Source organism: Chrysochloris asiatica, unplaced genomic scaffold, assembly GCF_000296735.1.
Source record: "Chrysochloris asiatica unplaced genomic scaffold, ChrAsi1.0 scaffold00319, whole genome shotgun sequence".
NCBI lineage: Eukaryota > Metazoa > Chordata > Mammalia > Afrosoricida > Chrysochloridae > Chrysochloris > Chrysochloris asiatica.
The window spans coordinates 751,386-767,459 of NW_006408837.1; the positions used below are offsets into that span (position 1 = coordinate 751,386).

General features: G+C 49.6%; 1 protein-coding gene across 1 annotated transcript in view; it reads left to right on the plus strand.

Moving 5' to 3' along the window:
- The window catches only part of SORCS2 (sortilin-related VPS10 domain containing receptor 2), a gene marked incomplete at its 5' end in the record, with an annotated part of 427,091 nt that overhangs the window by 402,940 nt on the left and 8,077 nt on the right, over positions 1-16,074 (plus strand). Inside the window, 7 exons of the mRNA XM_006875319.1 lie at positions 4,724-4,910; positions 5,402-5,535; positions 6,384-6,507; positions 7,763-7,875; positions 8,735-8,860; positions 12,551-12,650; positions 13,278-13,380. Coding sequence (XP_006875381.1) covers positions 4,724-4,910; positions 5,402-5,535; positions 6,384-6,507; positions 7,763-7,875; positions 8,735-8,860; positions 12,551-12,650; positions 13,278-13,380 — 887 coding nt within the window. The remainder of the gene's footprint in view (positions 1-4,723; positions 4,911-5,401; positions 5,536-6,383; positions 6,508-7,762; positions 7,876-8,734; positions 8,861-12,550; positions 12,651-13,277; positions 13,381-16,074) is intronic.

Below are 16,074 nucleotides of genomic sequence, written 5' to 3' on the forward strand. Positions count from 1 at the left end.
TGGACTCTGCTGAGTCCTGGGCCCACCCGCACGTCCTACTCACCACACACCACACATCACACAAAGGGTGGGCTCAGTTAAGGGGAGGGAAGAAGGCACTGTAAAGCCGCCCCCTCCATGTACACCTATGGTCAGAGGACATGGGGGATGAGGGTGGGCATGGGGACTGGGGTGTGCACACTCACACACACACACTGCGGGGCACCTGCAGAAACAAAATCAAACAGAAACACCTTGTGACAGTCACACATCCTCACAAAAGTGCCTTCCCTCACAAACACACTGACACTCACATAGCACCTGCACACACAAGCTTAAACACAAACACGTTGTCACAAACTCAAACACTCGCACACACAATGACACATATATAGGCTCAACACACACAGTCGTACACAGTCTCACATTCATGTTGACACGCACATTTACGCTCACACACAGTCGTATGGTCTCACAAACACATTCATGCTCACGCACAGACACACACTTTCATACTCACACACTCACAAACACACACCCTCACACGTGTTGTTGATAGGAGCCTTTGAGTTGGTTCCGACTTCACGCAGATCCTGAGACAACCTCAAAAGGGTTGTTAGGATTCAGCCCATTACTGCTGCCACTGTGTTAGTCCCTCTCCTTGGGGGTCTTCCTCTGTTTCGTTGACCCTCCACTTCACCAAACATGATGTCCCTCTTCAGGGATGGATCCCTTTGGATAATATGTTGGAAGTAGGAGAGACAAAGTCTGGCCATCATGACTTCTAAGACACAATTTGCTTGTACTTCTTCGAGCAAGATTAGTTTGTTTTGCAGGTACTCCAATGTACTTTTAATGTTGTTTTCCAGAGTCTTCCTTGTTCAGTGTCCCACTTTCTCTTGCATGTGAGGCTACTGAAAATACCATGACTTGGATCTGGTTCACCTTAGTCCTCAAACTGACATCTTTAAAGTCTTCAAGAGAACACTTTAACGAGGTCTTGTACAGCAGATTGGCCTAATGCAATGCGGTATTTCATTTCCTGACTGCTGCTCCCATGAGTGTTGATGGTGGATCCAAGCAAAATGAAGTTTTGACAACTTCAACCTTTCTCCGTTTATCATGATGTTATTTATTGGCCCAGTGGTGAGGATTTTTGTTTTCTTTACACTGAGGTACAACCCATACTGAAGGCTGTGGTCTTTGATCTTCATCAGTAAGTATTTTAAGTCCTCTTCACTTTCAGCAGGTCACATTTCTTTTAATATAATCCACCTTCTCAGATTATTTATTCAGTATACAGACCGAATAAGCATGGTGAAAGAATACCACCCTGGCCCACACCTTTCCTAATTTTAAACCATTCAGTTTTCCCTCGTTCAGTTCTAACCATTGCCGCTTGTCTATGTACAGATTCCTCATGAGCACAGTTAAGTGTTCCGGAATACTCAGTGTCCACAGAGTTGTCCATAGCTTGTCATGAGCCACAATGTCCAAAACCTCAATAAAGCACAGGTAAACGTCTTTCTGGTATTCTCTGCTTTCGACCAAGAGCCATATGACGTCAGCAATGATATTCCTTGTTCCACGTCGTCATATGAATCCGGCTTAAAGCTCTGGGAGTTCTTTGTATGATTGCAGCCATTTTTATATTATCTTTAGCAGAATTTTACTTCCATGCTATATTGACGATATTGTCCAATGATTTCTGTATTCCACTGGGTCACCTCTCTTTGGAATGGGCACAAATATAGATCTCTACTGATCCAGTCAGTCAGCCAGGTAGCAGTCTCCAGTGCTGCATCAGTTTGTTGAAAGATTTCAATTTGTAATCCATCGATTTCCAGAGCTTTGTTCTTTGCTAATGCCTTCAGTGCACTTTGGACTTCATTCATGATCATTGGCTCTTGATCATATGCTACCTCTTGAAACGGTTGAACATCGACCATTTCTTTTTGGTACAGTGACTCTGTGTATTCCTTCCATCTTCTTTTGATGCTTTCTGCATCGTTCGATAGTTCGCTCAATATTACAAAGCAAGTCTTGAATTTTTTCCTGAGTTCTTTCAGCTTGAGAAATGCTGAGTGTGTTTTTCCTTTTGGTTTTCTTACTCCAGGTCTTATCACATTTCATTATAATATTTGACTTTTTCTTCTCGAGCTGACATTTGAAATTTTCTGTTCAGCTCTTGTACCTCCTCACTTCTTCCATTTGCTTTAGCATCTCTGCGCTGGAGAGTAAGTTTCAGAGTCTCTTCTGATATCCGTTTTGACCTTATCCATCTTTCTTGTCTTCTCAATGACCTTTTGCTTTTTTCCTGTATGATGTTCTTGATATCATTCCACAACTCTTCTGGTCTTCGTTCTTTAGTGTTTAATGCATCAAATCTGTTCTTGAGACAATCTCTAAATTCAGGTGGGATATATTCAAGGTCATGTTTTGGCTCTTGTGGACTCATTTTTATTTTCTTCAGCTTCAGTTTGAATTTGCATATGAGTAATTGATGGTCTGTCCCACAGTGTGCCCCTGGCCTTGTTTTGGATGTTGATATGGAACTTTTTCACCGTCTCTTCCCACAGATGTAGTCAATTTGATTTCTGTGTATTCCATCTGGTGAGGTCCATGTGTATACTTGTCTTTTATGCTGTTTAACAAAGGTATTTTCAATAAAGAAGTCATTGGTCTTGCAAAATTCTATCATGAGGTCTCCAGCATCGTTTCTATCACCAAGGACGTAATTTTCAACTATTGATCCTTCCCATTTGTTTCCAACATTGCATTCCAATCACCAGTAATTATCAGTACATCCTGAGCTCCTGTTTGATCAATTTCAGACTGAAAAAGATACTAGAATTCCTCAATTTCATCATCACTGACTTTAGTGGTTGGTGCATAAATTTGAATAAAAGTGATATTAACCGGTCTTCCTCGTAGTCGTATGAATATTATCCTATCACAGACAGTGTTGTACTTCAAGATAGGTCTTGATAATGTTCTTTTTGATGAAGAATGCAACACCATTCCTCTTTAATTTATAATTCCCAACATAGAAAACCATGTGATTGTCAGATTCACAATGGCCCAACCATTCCATTCAGATCACTAATGCCTAGGACATTGGTGTTTATGTATCCCACTTCATGGTTGACAATTTCCTATTTTCCTAGATTCATATTCCATGCGTTCTGTGTTCCAATTATTAATGACTATTTGTGCCCCATCAGGAGATGAAGGTCCTGAGGGTTTTATTCCATTCACATCATCACGGCCAACTCTGCTTTAACGAGGCAGCTCTTCCCCAGACTTCTGAGTGCCTTCCAACCCGAGGGCTCATCTTCCGGCACTGTATCTGACAATATCCGGGTGCTCTTCATCACCTTTCAATATTCGGTATTCTGGTGCTGACAGTGTTCCACTGCTATTCATAAGGATTTCGGTAACTACACATTAGAAAGTCGTCCGTCTCTCCTTCTTCCTAGTCTGTCTTAGTCTGGAAACTCATCTGAAACCTGTCCACCATTGATGTATCTTGCTGGCATTTAAATATCAGTGACATAGTTTCCACAATCACAGCCACCACAGGATGACAAACTGACAGATGAGTGGTGGACTCTTACACATTGGCCAGCTCAGGCTTGGCAGCTGTGAAGGGTCCAAGCGCCCCGAAGACTGTGAAAGGTCCAAGCGCCCCGAGGACCGTGAAAGGTCCTGGTTTTGATCATTGGGAGATGGTTTCCTGGGAGCGGAAGAGGGGGAGACAGAGAGAGATGTGGAGGGGAGTCAGAGAGATGGTGGAGAGAGAGTTAGAGAGAAGGAGAGAGGGAGCCAGACAGTGGGAGAGGCAGAGATGGAGGAGGGGCAGGAGATGGGGAGGGTAGAGGAACAGGCACATCAACGAGGAGGAGAAGGAAGGGGAGAAAATGAGGGTGACTGTGACCCCTTTCTCTTTCTGTGATGTTGAAAAAGTTTTTTCCTTCACTCCATTTCCTCAAATCTAAGATGAAAACAGTTATCTGAAGGGAAATGTTGGCAGCAGAGATATGTGAATGGCGATAAGACGGCTTTTGTGGGTGACTCAGTGGTGGGAGGGGTGAGGCCGCAGTGGAGGGGTCTCTGCATGGAGCCTGAGTCTGCATCCCTCCAGGTATGGAGTGAGGATGATAAAGGAGCTCTCCGGAGCCATGTTACACCTGGGGAGACACTTTGGAGAGGGAGTCACATGGTCTTCCCAATCCTGTTCCTAGAATCCTCCAAGGCCCCTCCTCACCCTCTGTCTCCCACCTGCCCTGGCCCCAGTGGGTCTCCCTGCATTCCCCCACCTACGCCCACCCCACCACCCTCTCTGGGGTCACCCTTGGGAGAGCTGCTTCCTCTCACCAGCTAGGCGATCGTTCTCAAGGGCAAGCCTGACAGTAGAGCCTTGCTTTACCCTCTGGGCTCCGTCCCCTGGTGCTCTATCTATCTAACCTGCCCTCCTCACCTGCACACCACTTACCTGCCTGGAGCTGATGTCAGGGTCTGGACCCTGATGGCAGAGTAACAGCTTGGGTCCCGAAAGCCCTTCCTTGCATTCTGAGGACAGGAGTGAGAGTGATGGATGAGTGACAGAGTGGGTGAGTGAGTGATGGATGGATGAATGAATGAAGGAGTCAGTGAGTGAGTGGTGGGGTGAGCTCACCCCTGACCCCTCAGCGGCACCAGTATTGTGGTCACTCCTAAGTGGCATCGTGCTGTTCCCCTGCAGGGTGATGTCCTGACCACTAAGTACCAGGTGGACCTTGGAGACGGCTTCAAGGTCATGTACGTGAACCTCACGCTGACCGGGGAGCCTGTCCGGCACCGCTATGCGAGCCCTGGTGTCTACCGCGTGTCTGTCCGTGCAGAGAACATGGCGGGGCAAGATGAGGCGGTGCTCTTTGTCCAGGTTAACTGTAAGTCGCCACCTTTGAAAGGCAGACCTTGGGATAGGGTCCTCAGGATGGCAGCCCAGGGGCTCCGCATCTGCACCTCTGATGATCTGTAGTTGGGTCGGTGGGAATGTGTATAAGTGGGGTTGTTGGTGGATCATACTGATGATGGTGGTATGGTGATTATGGAAGCAGTGCTGGGGATTGTGGTATTAATGGTGGGGATGGTGGTGCGGGTAATGATGGTGGTGTAGCTGGTGATGGTTATGGTGGTGTTGGTGGTAATGATGATATGATGGCTGTGGTGATGGTGATGGTGTTATGGTAGTGGTGAGATGGTAGAGGTAATGTAGGTGGTGATGGTGATGTTGGTAATGATGGTGGTGCTGTTGGTGACAGTAGAAAAAAGGACAGTGGTAATGATGAAGGTGGCAGTCACAGTGGAGTTGGTGGGGACAGGACCAATAAGAAGTCTATGAAATGACAGATATCCTGAAGCTCTCTGACCTCTGCAGCCCCCCTGCAGGCCCTGTACCTGGAAGTGGTCCCTGTCATTGGCATCAACCAGGAAGTGAACCTCACAGCAGTGTTGCTGCCCCTGAACCCCAACCTCACTGTCTTCTACTGGTGGATCGGTCACAGCCTGCAGGTGCGGCCCTCACAGGCCCCCGTCCTCAGCTCCTGTCCAGGGTGGATGGTGGACAAGAGTGCCATGTGTGTGAGGTCCTCCTGGGTGACTGGTGTAGGGGCCCCCCTCCTCTACTCGGTCCCACTCAGGGTGGCCCCGGTTAGAACAGGCATCCCAGGAAGGAACAAAGAGGAATGTGGGAGCTCCCAGTGATGGAAGGTCGTTTCCAGGGGAGGCCAGGGTACCTGGGGCTGGGCCAGACCTCAGAGGTCTTAATCAAAGGCTTATAATTTGGAAGCAGTGGGGAGCTATGGACAGTTCTTGAGCAGGATTGTGGCCTGAATCATAGGACTGCTCTGCTTTGAGGGTCTTGTAGGGTGGGGCTGCCCACTCTCAAACTGTGGGGCTTCAAGACCCAGAAGAACTTTCTCCCTTTGCCAGGCGATCCCCACGTAGACCCCTGTCCAGCAGCAGTTAAAGGCCTAGATGGGGGAGGGAGGGACAATGGATTCTGCCTGTGAGTCCCCAGAATGGGGAAGGTTGGAGAAGGGACCTGAACTCCAAGTTCGAGTCTCAGCCCAGCCATTTCCTGTGGGGCCCTTTGGGGGCATCCCTCACCACGGCAGCCCTGGGCCTCATGAGAAATCGCCTCCCGTTCTCAAGACGTATCCAGGGAAGGTGTCATGGCTCACACCTGCAGCCATATGGGTGTGAAGGTCCCCGAAATGTCACGTGGGAGGGGCTCTTGTGTGGATAGGAGGGATGCTGGGAGATTTTCACTATGTCCTGGCTGTCTGAAGTCTTTGTGTGTGGGGGGGGAGGGGATCCCTGAGCCCCCCACGGCTCGCTGTGAAAGCCCTGTCCCATAGCCTTTGCTGTCCCTGGAGAACTCGGTGAGCACGCGGTTTGCGGATGCAGGGGACGTGCGGGTGACCGTGCAGGCGACCTGTGGGAGCTCGGTGCTGCAGGACTCCAAGGTCATCCGAGTGCTGGGTGAGTCCTCAGGGTCAGCTCCCTCCCCACCCAGGGTCTCCCAGCCCTCCAGAGAACACACTGAGCTCATACTCTGCACATGGGTGCTCACCCCTCACACAAGTGAGGCACCTGGGGTCATGCCTCCACTCCTGTGTACCCACATGTCACACAAGAAAGGCACACCTGGGTCATACCTCTACTTGTGTGTACCCACATGTCACACAGATGAACCTGGGGTCATACCTCCGCTCATGTGTGCCCACACGTCACACAGGTGAGATATACCTGGGGTCATACTTATACTCATGTGTACCCACACGTCACACAGATGAGACATGCCTGGGCTCATACTCCACTCCTGTGTGCCCACATGTCACACAGGTGAGGCTGTTTCCACACGGCAGGGGGTGGGGCCCCGGGAGGGATTTGGGGCTGGTCTATAAGGCTGCCCCTCTGGGCTCTGCTCCCCGCCCCCCCAGCACACTTGCAAATTGTGCCATGAGTCTCTGTCACAGGACCTTTGATGAGACCCCTGAACTGTGCTTTCGGGGGGTCCTTAGCTGCCCCCCAAGAGACTTACAATGAAAAAGTAGCTCCAAGTCTGAAAGTGCCCCAGCACATGGCTACTGACCACGACACCCCTGAAGGCCCCAATTGCTGTATTAGCGGCCAGGGGTGTGTGCAAGGCTGAGGCTGGGTTGTCCACACTGGCCGTGGCTGGCCAGGCCTCAGATGGTCATTTCTTCATCTACACACACACTTGGTACTGTCCCCACCCCCACATAAACCATCCCAGGGCCTCCTCCCAACTCCAGTAAGAAAGCAAGGCTCAGAAGGAAAGGCCAAACCCGAGGACCATGGGAGAGGAAGAGAGGACTCTGAGTCAGGGGGCTCTCAATCTGGTGAGGGGATCAGTCCAGGGGACAGTCAGAAGTGGCTAAGGGCCGAGAGAGGGTCTCAGCCATGGAGACACCCTCATGAGTCATTAAAGCACACCTCAGAGGGTAGGTGGGCAGAGTGGCTGGCTTTACCATCCTTACCACTGATGTTGGTACGATGATGATTACTGTTGACACACAGCTGAGAGGTGAGGCCTGTCTGGGACCACCTACAGGCCACCACATGAAGCGCAGGATTGTGTTGCTCAAATGCAAAACGGGACCCTTCTAATCTGCTTGAAAGGATTCTGAGGACGGGGTGTCCAGGCCCACACAGAGGCCCTCAGCTGGCCGCACTGTTGGGCTGACCACCCTCCCATCTCTGCCCCTCCCAGATCAGTTTCAGATTGTGCCTCTGCAGTTTTCCAAGGACTTGGATGCTTACAACCCCAATGTTCCTGAATGGAGGGCAGACGTCGGCCTAGGGGTCACCCGACTCCTCTCTAAGGTGCCCCCCTCACTCAGTGTCCAGCCTGGCCCAGCCCTGGAAAAGGCTCCGTGCCCATGAAGCTGAGTGTCATGGTCACCTGGGGACAGGCAGGAGATACTGCCCCTTAAGTCTAGTGTTGGGCATCAGCCAGCCCTGCGGGTGGGGAGCTTGGAAGCCAGGGGGCCGCTGGGCCTGGGGAACAGGAAGCTGGGTGCCATCTCTCAGAACAAAGCAGGAGCCACACCCTCCTCAGTCACCACCCACAGGGCACAGTCCTGTTGCCTAGCAGCTGAGTCTCTTGAAAACCCTTTGAATGGTCTGCTGAGTCCCCTCCTGAGCTTGGCACTGGCCCCAGAGAGAAAGGTCAGACACAGCTGCTGTCCTTAGGGAGAGGGTAGCCCCGGGCAAGGCAGCAGCGTGAGCACCTCTGGAGAGAACCCATCCAAGGGTGCCCTCCGGAAGAACCCACTAGTGTGGGTCTTATTGGGCTGGGCATTGAAGGCTCAGTAGGAGTTTTCCAGATGGAAAACTCCATCCTGGAGTTAGGTTTCCAGGACTCAGAGGAACAAGCAGCCTGTGACCGGGAACTGGGGTTGGTGGTGTTGCCATGCTGGGCCTACGTGTGGGATGGAGGAAGAGGAGGGGTGAAGGGCCTGCAGTGGGGCTGAGGCACCAAGGGGCTGGGTTTCAGGAGGCAGTGTGGGCAGGTGGGATTCCAGAGCTGCCCCCAGGATATGAAGGGTCAGGAAGGGCTGCAGGACAGCTGACCACAACTCCTACAGCAAAGAGTGGAACAGGGGTTCCTGGGACTCCAGAGTGTGGCAAGTGGCAACTAGGGCGACTCATCAGACCCATCTCTGTCCCCGTGGCCCTGCAGGAGACCAGTGTCCCCGAGGAGCTGCTGGTGACCGTGGTGAAGCCAGGGCTGCCCACTGTGGCTGACCTGTATGTGCTCCTGCCCCCTCCCCGGCCCACCAAGAAGAGGAGTCTAGGAAATGACAAGGTACCAGCTCTCTCAGCATCCCATGTCCCGGGGCTTCTGGTGACACAGACTCAGTGAGACATATATGTGTGTACACATGGAGCTAGCATGTCGAGGGAATTGGCTCACACAATTGCAAGTCCAAACTCTGTGGAAGACGCTGGAGTTCCACCAAATTATCTGTTGATGACTGGAAACAGACCACACTGTGGGGAAACTCCCACTCATTCTTAATGTCTTCAATGGACTGACTGACTAGACTACATTCTTGAAAATGAGCACCTTATATTACATTATGGAGAGTCACTACATTACAGATGACATGACAGATGGCATCGCATTGCATTACATTACATTATGAAGTGTCATTACGTTACGTAACAATGTGGAGGGTCGTTACATTATGTTGTGAATTACATTAGAGAGGACCAATACATTATGTTGTGAGTGATGGTTACATTATATTGTTAGATTACACTGTGGAGGGTCGTTACATTACATCAGAGAGGGCCATTACATTATGTTGTGAATGGAGACTACATTGTATCATGTTCTATTACACTGTGGAGGGTCGTTACATTACATCAGAGAGGGCCATTACATTATGTTGTGAATGGAGACTACATTGTATCATGTTCTATTACACTGTGGAGGGTCGTTACATTACATCAGAGAGGGCCATTACATTATGTTGTGAATGGAGACTACATTGTATCATGTTCTATTACACTGTGGAGGGTCGTTACATTACATCAGAGAGGGCCATTACATTATGTTGTGAATGGAGACTACATTGTATCATGTTCTATTACACTGTGGAGGGTCGTTACATTACATCAGAGAGGGCCATTACATTATGTTGTGAATGGAGACTACATTGTATCATGTTCTATTACACAGTGGAGGGTCGTTACATTACATTAGAGAGGCTCAGTACATTAAGTTATAAACAGTGATTACACTGTATTATGTTATATTACACTATGGATGGTCATGGCACTGTATTGTTGTTAGGTGCCATCAAGTCAGTACCAACTCATAGCGACCCTATACACAACAGAACAAAACACACACTGCCCAGGCCTGGGCCAACCTCACTATCTTTATGCTTGAGCCCATTGATGCTGCCACTGTGCCAATCCATCTCGTTAAGGGTCTTCTTCTTTTTCTCTGACCCTCCACCTTACCAAACATGGTATCACTCTCCAGCGACTAGTCCCTTCTGAATATGAGAGATGAAGTTTGGCCATCTTGGCCTCCAAGGAGCACTCTGTCTGCACTTCTTCCAACACAGATCTATTGGTTCTTTTGGCAGCCCATGGCACTTTCAGTATTCTCCTCCAACACCAGAACTCAAAAGCATCAATTCTTCTAAGGTCTTCCTTATTCACTGTCCAGCTTTCGCATGCATAAAAGGTTATTGAAAACACCATGGCTTGGGTCAGGCACACCTTAATCCTCAAGCTGACATCTTTGCTCTTCAACGCTTTAAAAAGGTCTTGTGTAGCAGATTTGCCCAATAAAATACGTTATTTGATTTCATGACTGCTGCTTCCATGTGTGTTGATGGTTGATCCAAGAAGAATGAAGTCCTTGACAACTTCAATCTTTTCTCTGTTGATAAGAACGTTGTTTATTGGCCCAGTGGTGAGGATTTTTGTTTTCTTGACATTGAGATGTAATCCACATTGAAGGCTGTGCTCTTTGATCTTCATCAGTAAATGTTTCAAGTCCTCTTCACTTTCAGCAAGCAAGGTTGTATCATCTGCATATCGCAGGTTGTTCATGAGTCTTCCTCCAGTTCTGATGCCGTGTTTTTCTTCATATAACCCAGCGTCTTTGATTATTTGCTCAGCATACAGGTTGAATAAGTATGGTGAAAGAATACAACCCTGGTGTCGCACACCTTTCCTAATTTTAAACCATTCCGTGTTCCCTTGTTCTGTTCAAACAACTGCCTCTTGGTATGTGTACAGGTTCCTCATGAGCACAATTAAGTGGTCTGGAATACTCATTCTCCACAATGTTGTCCATAGCTTGTCATGATCCACACAATCAAAAGCCTTTGAGTAGTCAATAAAGCACAGGTAAACATCTTTCTGGTATTCTCTGATCTCCAAGTACTCTTCTGAATCTGGCTTGAACCTCTGGAAGTTCTCTGTCAATGTATGATTGTAGCTGTTTTCTGTATTACCTTTAGTAAAACTTTACTCGCATGGCATATTGATAATATTATCTGATGATTTTCACATTCTGTTGGGTCACCTGTCTTTGGAAATGGGCACAAATACAGATCTCTTCCAGTCATGTGGTCAGGTAGCTGCCTTCCAAATTTCTTGGCATGATGAATGAATGCCTCCAGTGCCACCTCACTTTGTTGAAAGATTTCCATTTTTATTCCATCAATTCTTGGAACCTTGTTCTTTGCCAATTCCTTCAATATGCCTTGGATTTCCTCCTTCGATATCATTGGCTCTTGATCATATGGTACCTCTTGAAATGGTTGAGCATCAACCATTTCCTTTTGTTACAGTGACTCTGTGTATTCCTTCCACCTTCTGTTGATGCTTTCTGCATCGTTCAATAATTTGCCCAGAGAATCCTTCAATAATGAAAGCCAAGGCTTGAATTTTTTCTTCAGTTCCCTCAGCTATCACGTTGTTGTTGTGAAGTGCCGTCGAGTCGATTCCAACCCATAGCCACCCTGTATAGGGTTTCCAAGTAGCAGCTGGTGAGCTTGAAGTGCCAGCCTTACATCAAATGGCTTTGCAATCTGGCGCATTAAGCCACAGTGCCATGCCAGGACTCCATCACATTAGGGTGAGGTAATTAAATGTTTGACCAAATGTAGCAGGCTAATTTTAAGTTGATAATTTTGTATGGCCCACAAATAATGTTACAGATTTTGGCAGAAAAATGCTTCCCCACCCCTGCCTTATATGTTACAGTATGTTATATTGTATTATAGACAGTCATTTACATTATATTGTATTATATTAAATGACATTATATTATATCAAATATTATATTAAATGATGTTATACTATGTTACATTATATTATGTATCGTATGAGAAGGTTACATTATATCACACTACATTACACTGTGGAGGATGATATCATTACATGGAATTGTATCACATTGTACTGCATTACATGACATTATATCACATGACATTAGACTGTGGAGTGTAATTACATTGTATCATATTGTATTGCATTACATGACATTACAGTGTGGCGAATAATTATATTGTATCGATATATTACATGACATTACAGTGTGGAGAGTAATTACATTGTATCACATTATACCACATTACATGACATTATATCACATGACATTAGACTGTGGAGAGTAATTACATTGTATCACACTGTACCACATCACATGACATTACAGTGTGGAGGATGATTGCATTCTACTATGAAGCCTTGGTGGCACAATGGTTAAGTGCTCAGCTGCTAAATGAAAGGTTGGCTGTTTAAATTTACCCAGGGACACCACAGAAAAAAGACCTAGCATTCTGCGCCTATACAAATAACCGCCTAGGCACCCCTCCTGGGCAGTTCTGTTGTGTCGCACGGGGTCACTGTGAGTCAGATTTGGCTGGAGAGCACCCCGGACAGAGGAGGAGGCAGGTGCGGATGGTGACCATCCTCAGTGCACCCCTCTGCCCTGGGCACTGCCCCGCAACTTCTCTGCCTGCAGAGGACCCTGGCCATCCAGCAGGTGCTGAAAGAACGGAGGGTCAGCTTCTTCCTGCGCGGTGGGGTCCGCATCCTGGTGGCCCTTCGGGACGTGGACAAAGGTGAGACAGAACTCACCCTGCAGGGACCTTACCGTGAACTGTCCCCAGTGCCACACCTGCATTCTGCAGAAGTAGGGGTTCCTGCTGCATGAAGAGATGCCGTCCCCCCTACAGTTGACCTGACAGGTCTGCCCCCTCCAACACAGAGCAGACTCAGGGCCTGACCACGCCCACACAGATCCACTGATCCTATGCCACCCCTAGCCTGATGCCCTGTCACTCTCCTCTGAGCCACCACAGAAGGCCCAGACCAGGGACTCAAGCCCCCTCTGGGTGTCCCCCAACCCCTGGGACTGCTGTGCAGAAAGACACATGAGAGAGCTTCACGGGACAGACCTTCACTTCCTTCGTCAGAAACTGGATGTGTATTCCTAGGGGTGGCTCTCTCTGTGAACTTCGGGGGAAGGTTTGCTTTTCATCTTTGTAGCTCTGGGGCTCCGTGGGGAGCTCCATGCCTCTGTTTGCTTGTCTCTGTGTCCAGCTGTGCCCTGTCTGCATTACATACAGGGGTGAGGTTCAGGACCCTCTAACATCAAGTCCTAACAAGGCCACATACACAGGGAGGGGGGTCGGAAGGGAGCCCACAAGGTTCTGTCTGGCACACCCATGATGCTGCTTGGCCCACAGGCTCCCAGCGGCTGGGCGGTGGCGGCGGCTATTGGGCAGTGGTGGTCCTCTTTGTCGTGGGACTGTTCGCCGTGGGAGCATTCATCCTCTACAAGTTCAAAAGGCAAGGAAGGCTGCCCGGCTTCCCCAGGCAGACACTGGTGCTCTTGGCAGGCTGACCCGTGGGGGGCAGGGCCTCAGGGTGACTCCCTAGAGATGGAGGCTGGGAGGGAGGCTGGGGGAGTGCTTTCATTGTGTCTGGTGGGCCCAGGGGGGCTTCCCAGAGGTGGAGGTTGGGAGAGTGTTTGCTGTGTTGTCAAGCAGACACAGTAGAGCTCCCATGAGGTGGAGGCTGGGAGGGTGGCTGTATGCTTGCTCCCTGATGCCTACAGGGTTCTCCAGATCCCTCCTGTCCTGCAGGTGTGGGCCCCTGTGACAGAGGTAGTCAGCTGGGGCTCCACACCCCTAAGCCTCTCCCATCCATCTTCCATCTGCTTGGGGCACCCCAGCCCACATCACTGTCTTGTCCCATTTTACAGACAGGAGACAGACTCTATGAGGAATGTGCCAAGGCCAAACTGGGTTGCTGAGTGGAGCTGGGTCCCCCTGTATTCCTCAGCCCCTCCCTGCTCCAGGCCCTGGGGTGCAGGTGGGCTGCTGCTGAGGTCCCTGCTAGGATCTGGGACGGGGAGCTGATCTGAGGCTAGGAGGAGCTCACTGAGGCTCTGTGGTCGTCTTCATTACTGGACCTACCCCTCGTCTGTGAAATGGTAGACCATCCAGGATTGGGGGGCCATCCTGAAGGGTTGGGAATCTGAGGTTCCCTGGATCCCTAGCAGTGAATTGACAAGGCTCACCAGACTCGCCCCTGCAAAACACAGCTTCCACGTGGGATCCCACTGTCTCCCCCTTTAGCTGGTTCCAGAGCCTGTCCGAGGAAAGAGCTCACTGGACCCCACCTACCTCTTCTCCAGGGACTGTCTGGATCACCTCCATGCCCCTCCACCCCCCACCCCACACACTCACTGGGGCAGCACCAACCAGGCAGGCATGGTCCAGCCCTGAGGCTGAAGTCTGTCTGGGGACAGGGAGAGCTGAGCTTATGGAAGAGTCCTGGAGGGCTTCCTGCAGGAGGCGAGACTTGAGTGGAGGCCCTGAAGGATGCGTAGGAGCGGAGCCCAGGCTGGGGCCTTCCCTGATTTCCAAACACCCCATGGGCCCTCTCTGATCCCCACAACCACCCTGGATGTGAGATTTGTCAGTGCCTGGAAGTGGCCGAGGTGACGTTGGGCCAGGTCCCCTGCTCCCCTGAGAAACAGGAGCCTTGAATGTTGGTATTGAACCTCCTCGGGACCAGACACGGGTATTCTCTTGGCCCTGGATTCATCAGGCTTGGGCAGGGGATGGCCAGTCACCCTTGTCATGAGTGGTGTTGTCTTCAGATGCATGGTACATGCCACAAGGTCCTCTGAGAGGCAGGTTCATAGTCCTTCTCCTGTGGACATCTGGGTCTCCTCGAGTCTGCATGTCTTATCATCTACCGAGAGCTACTGACAATTTCATTTCTGACTCAGGGCAGGGGTCACAGTGACGTCCCCATTTCAGCCTCCAGAGTCTGTAACTTCCCGCCCGATTGGCCCTGTGGAATGTCAGCACATGCTAGGCACGTGTAGACACACTTTCTCAGTTAAACTCACACGTGGGGTTCTTGTTCTGAACTTAGTAAGAAAAGGGACGATAGTTTCCCAGAGACACACAGCCCCCTCCCAGCTGCCTCCTACAGAGACCCCACCCCACTGCGCCTCATTCCCACCCACCCCTCTCCCGCTATAGTCACTTGTCCATCTTCACAGTTCGCCAGTTTTCAAATTCTGATTCCAGGGACTTCTATCTGACTGTGGCTGGTGGGAACCTGTGAAATGGGGGGTGGTCACTGTGGGCACACTGAAAGGCAAATGTCCCTGTCCTTCTCAGCTTCCCCTCTCTGCTGGCCAAAGTGCATACAAAGCCTCACGTCACTCATGTCTGCAGAGATTAAAGGAGTCCTCTTCAAAGCCGAGGCGAGAATCACACCATCAGGAGGCCTTGCAAGTATAATGCCACCAGCACGGATTTGGCAGGCTAGGAAGCCCAGCAGGATACTCTGTGTGCTGGGATCCCAGAGATTTCTGCTGCTGGTCCACCTCCAGGAGTGGGGAGACCCTTGGAGGAATGTGTTCCTACAGGCTAGCGCAGAGACCCCAACCACCTTCACCTTCTAGACCTCTCTTCACATTGCATTGCAAACGTTCACTCAAACCAGCACAGTGACAAAGTATGAGATCAGTCTCAAAGACCCAGGCCATGGGGGACGTCACCGGTGTAGGGTAAAAGTCATTCAAGAGCCCAGCCCTCCCCAGAGACACCGAATAATAAGCAAAAACTGTCAGAATCCATTTGTCCACACCTCTGTTGACTCGCGCCTGCAGAATCAAGAAGAAGACAAGTCAGACACAACGCTTACGGAAATCACTGGCAAACTGCTGGCTGAGTGTGAACTCAAGGACAGAGATTACAACCAAGCACGTCCTTAGAGCATCGTTACAAAAGCCACTAAACACACAACACTGTAATCCACACCAATGACAGACACCGAAGAGAGTACAAAATCTGATTCCCAGGGTGGCCTCATTAAACTGGTTTACAGTTCTGGTTTCCAATAACAAACAAAAAAAACTTAGCATGAGAAGGAGCAAGATAGTATTAGAAACTGCCCCTAAGGTCGTGGGGACTTTATCTAAACAATGTCTTTAAATCAGCTGTCGGTAAATCTGCCCAA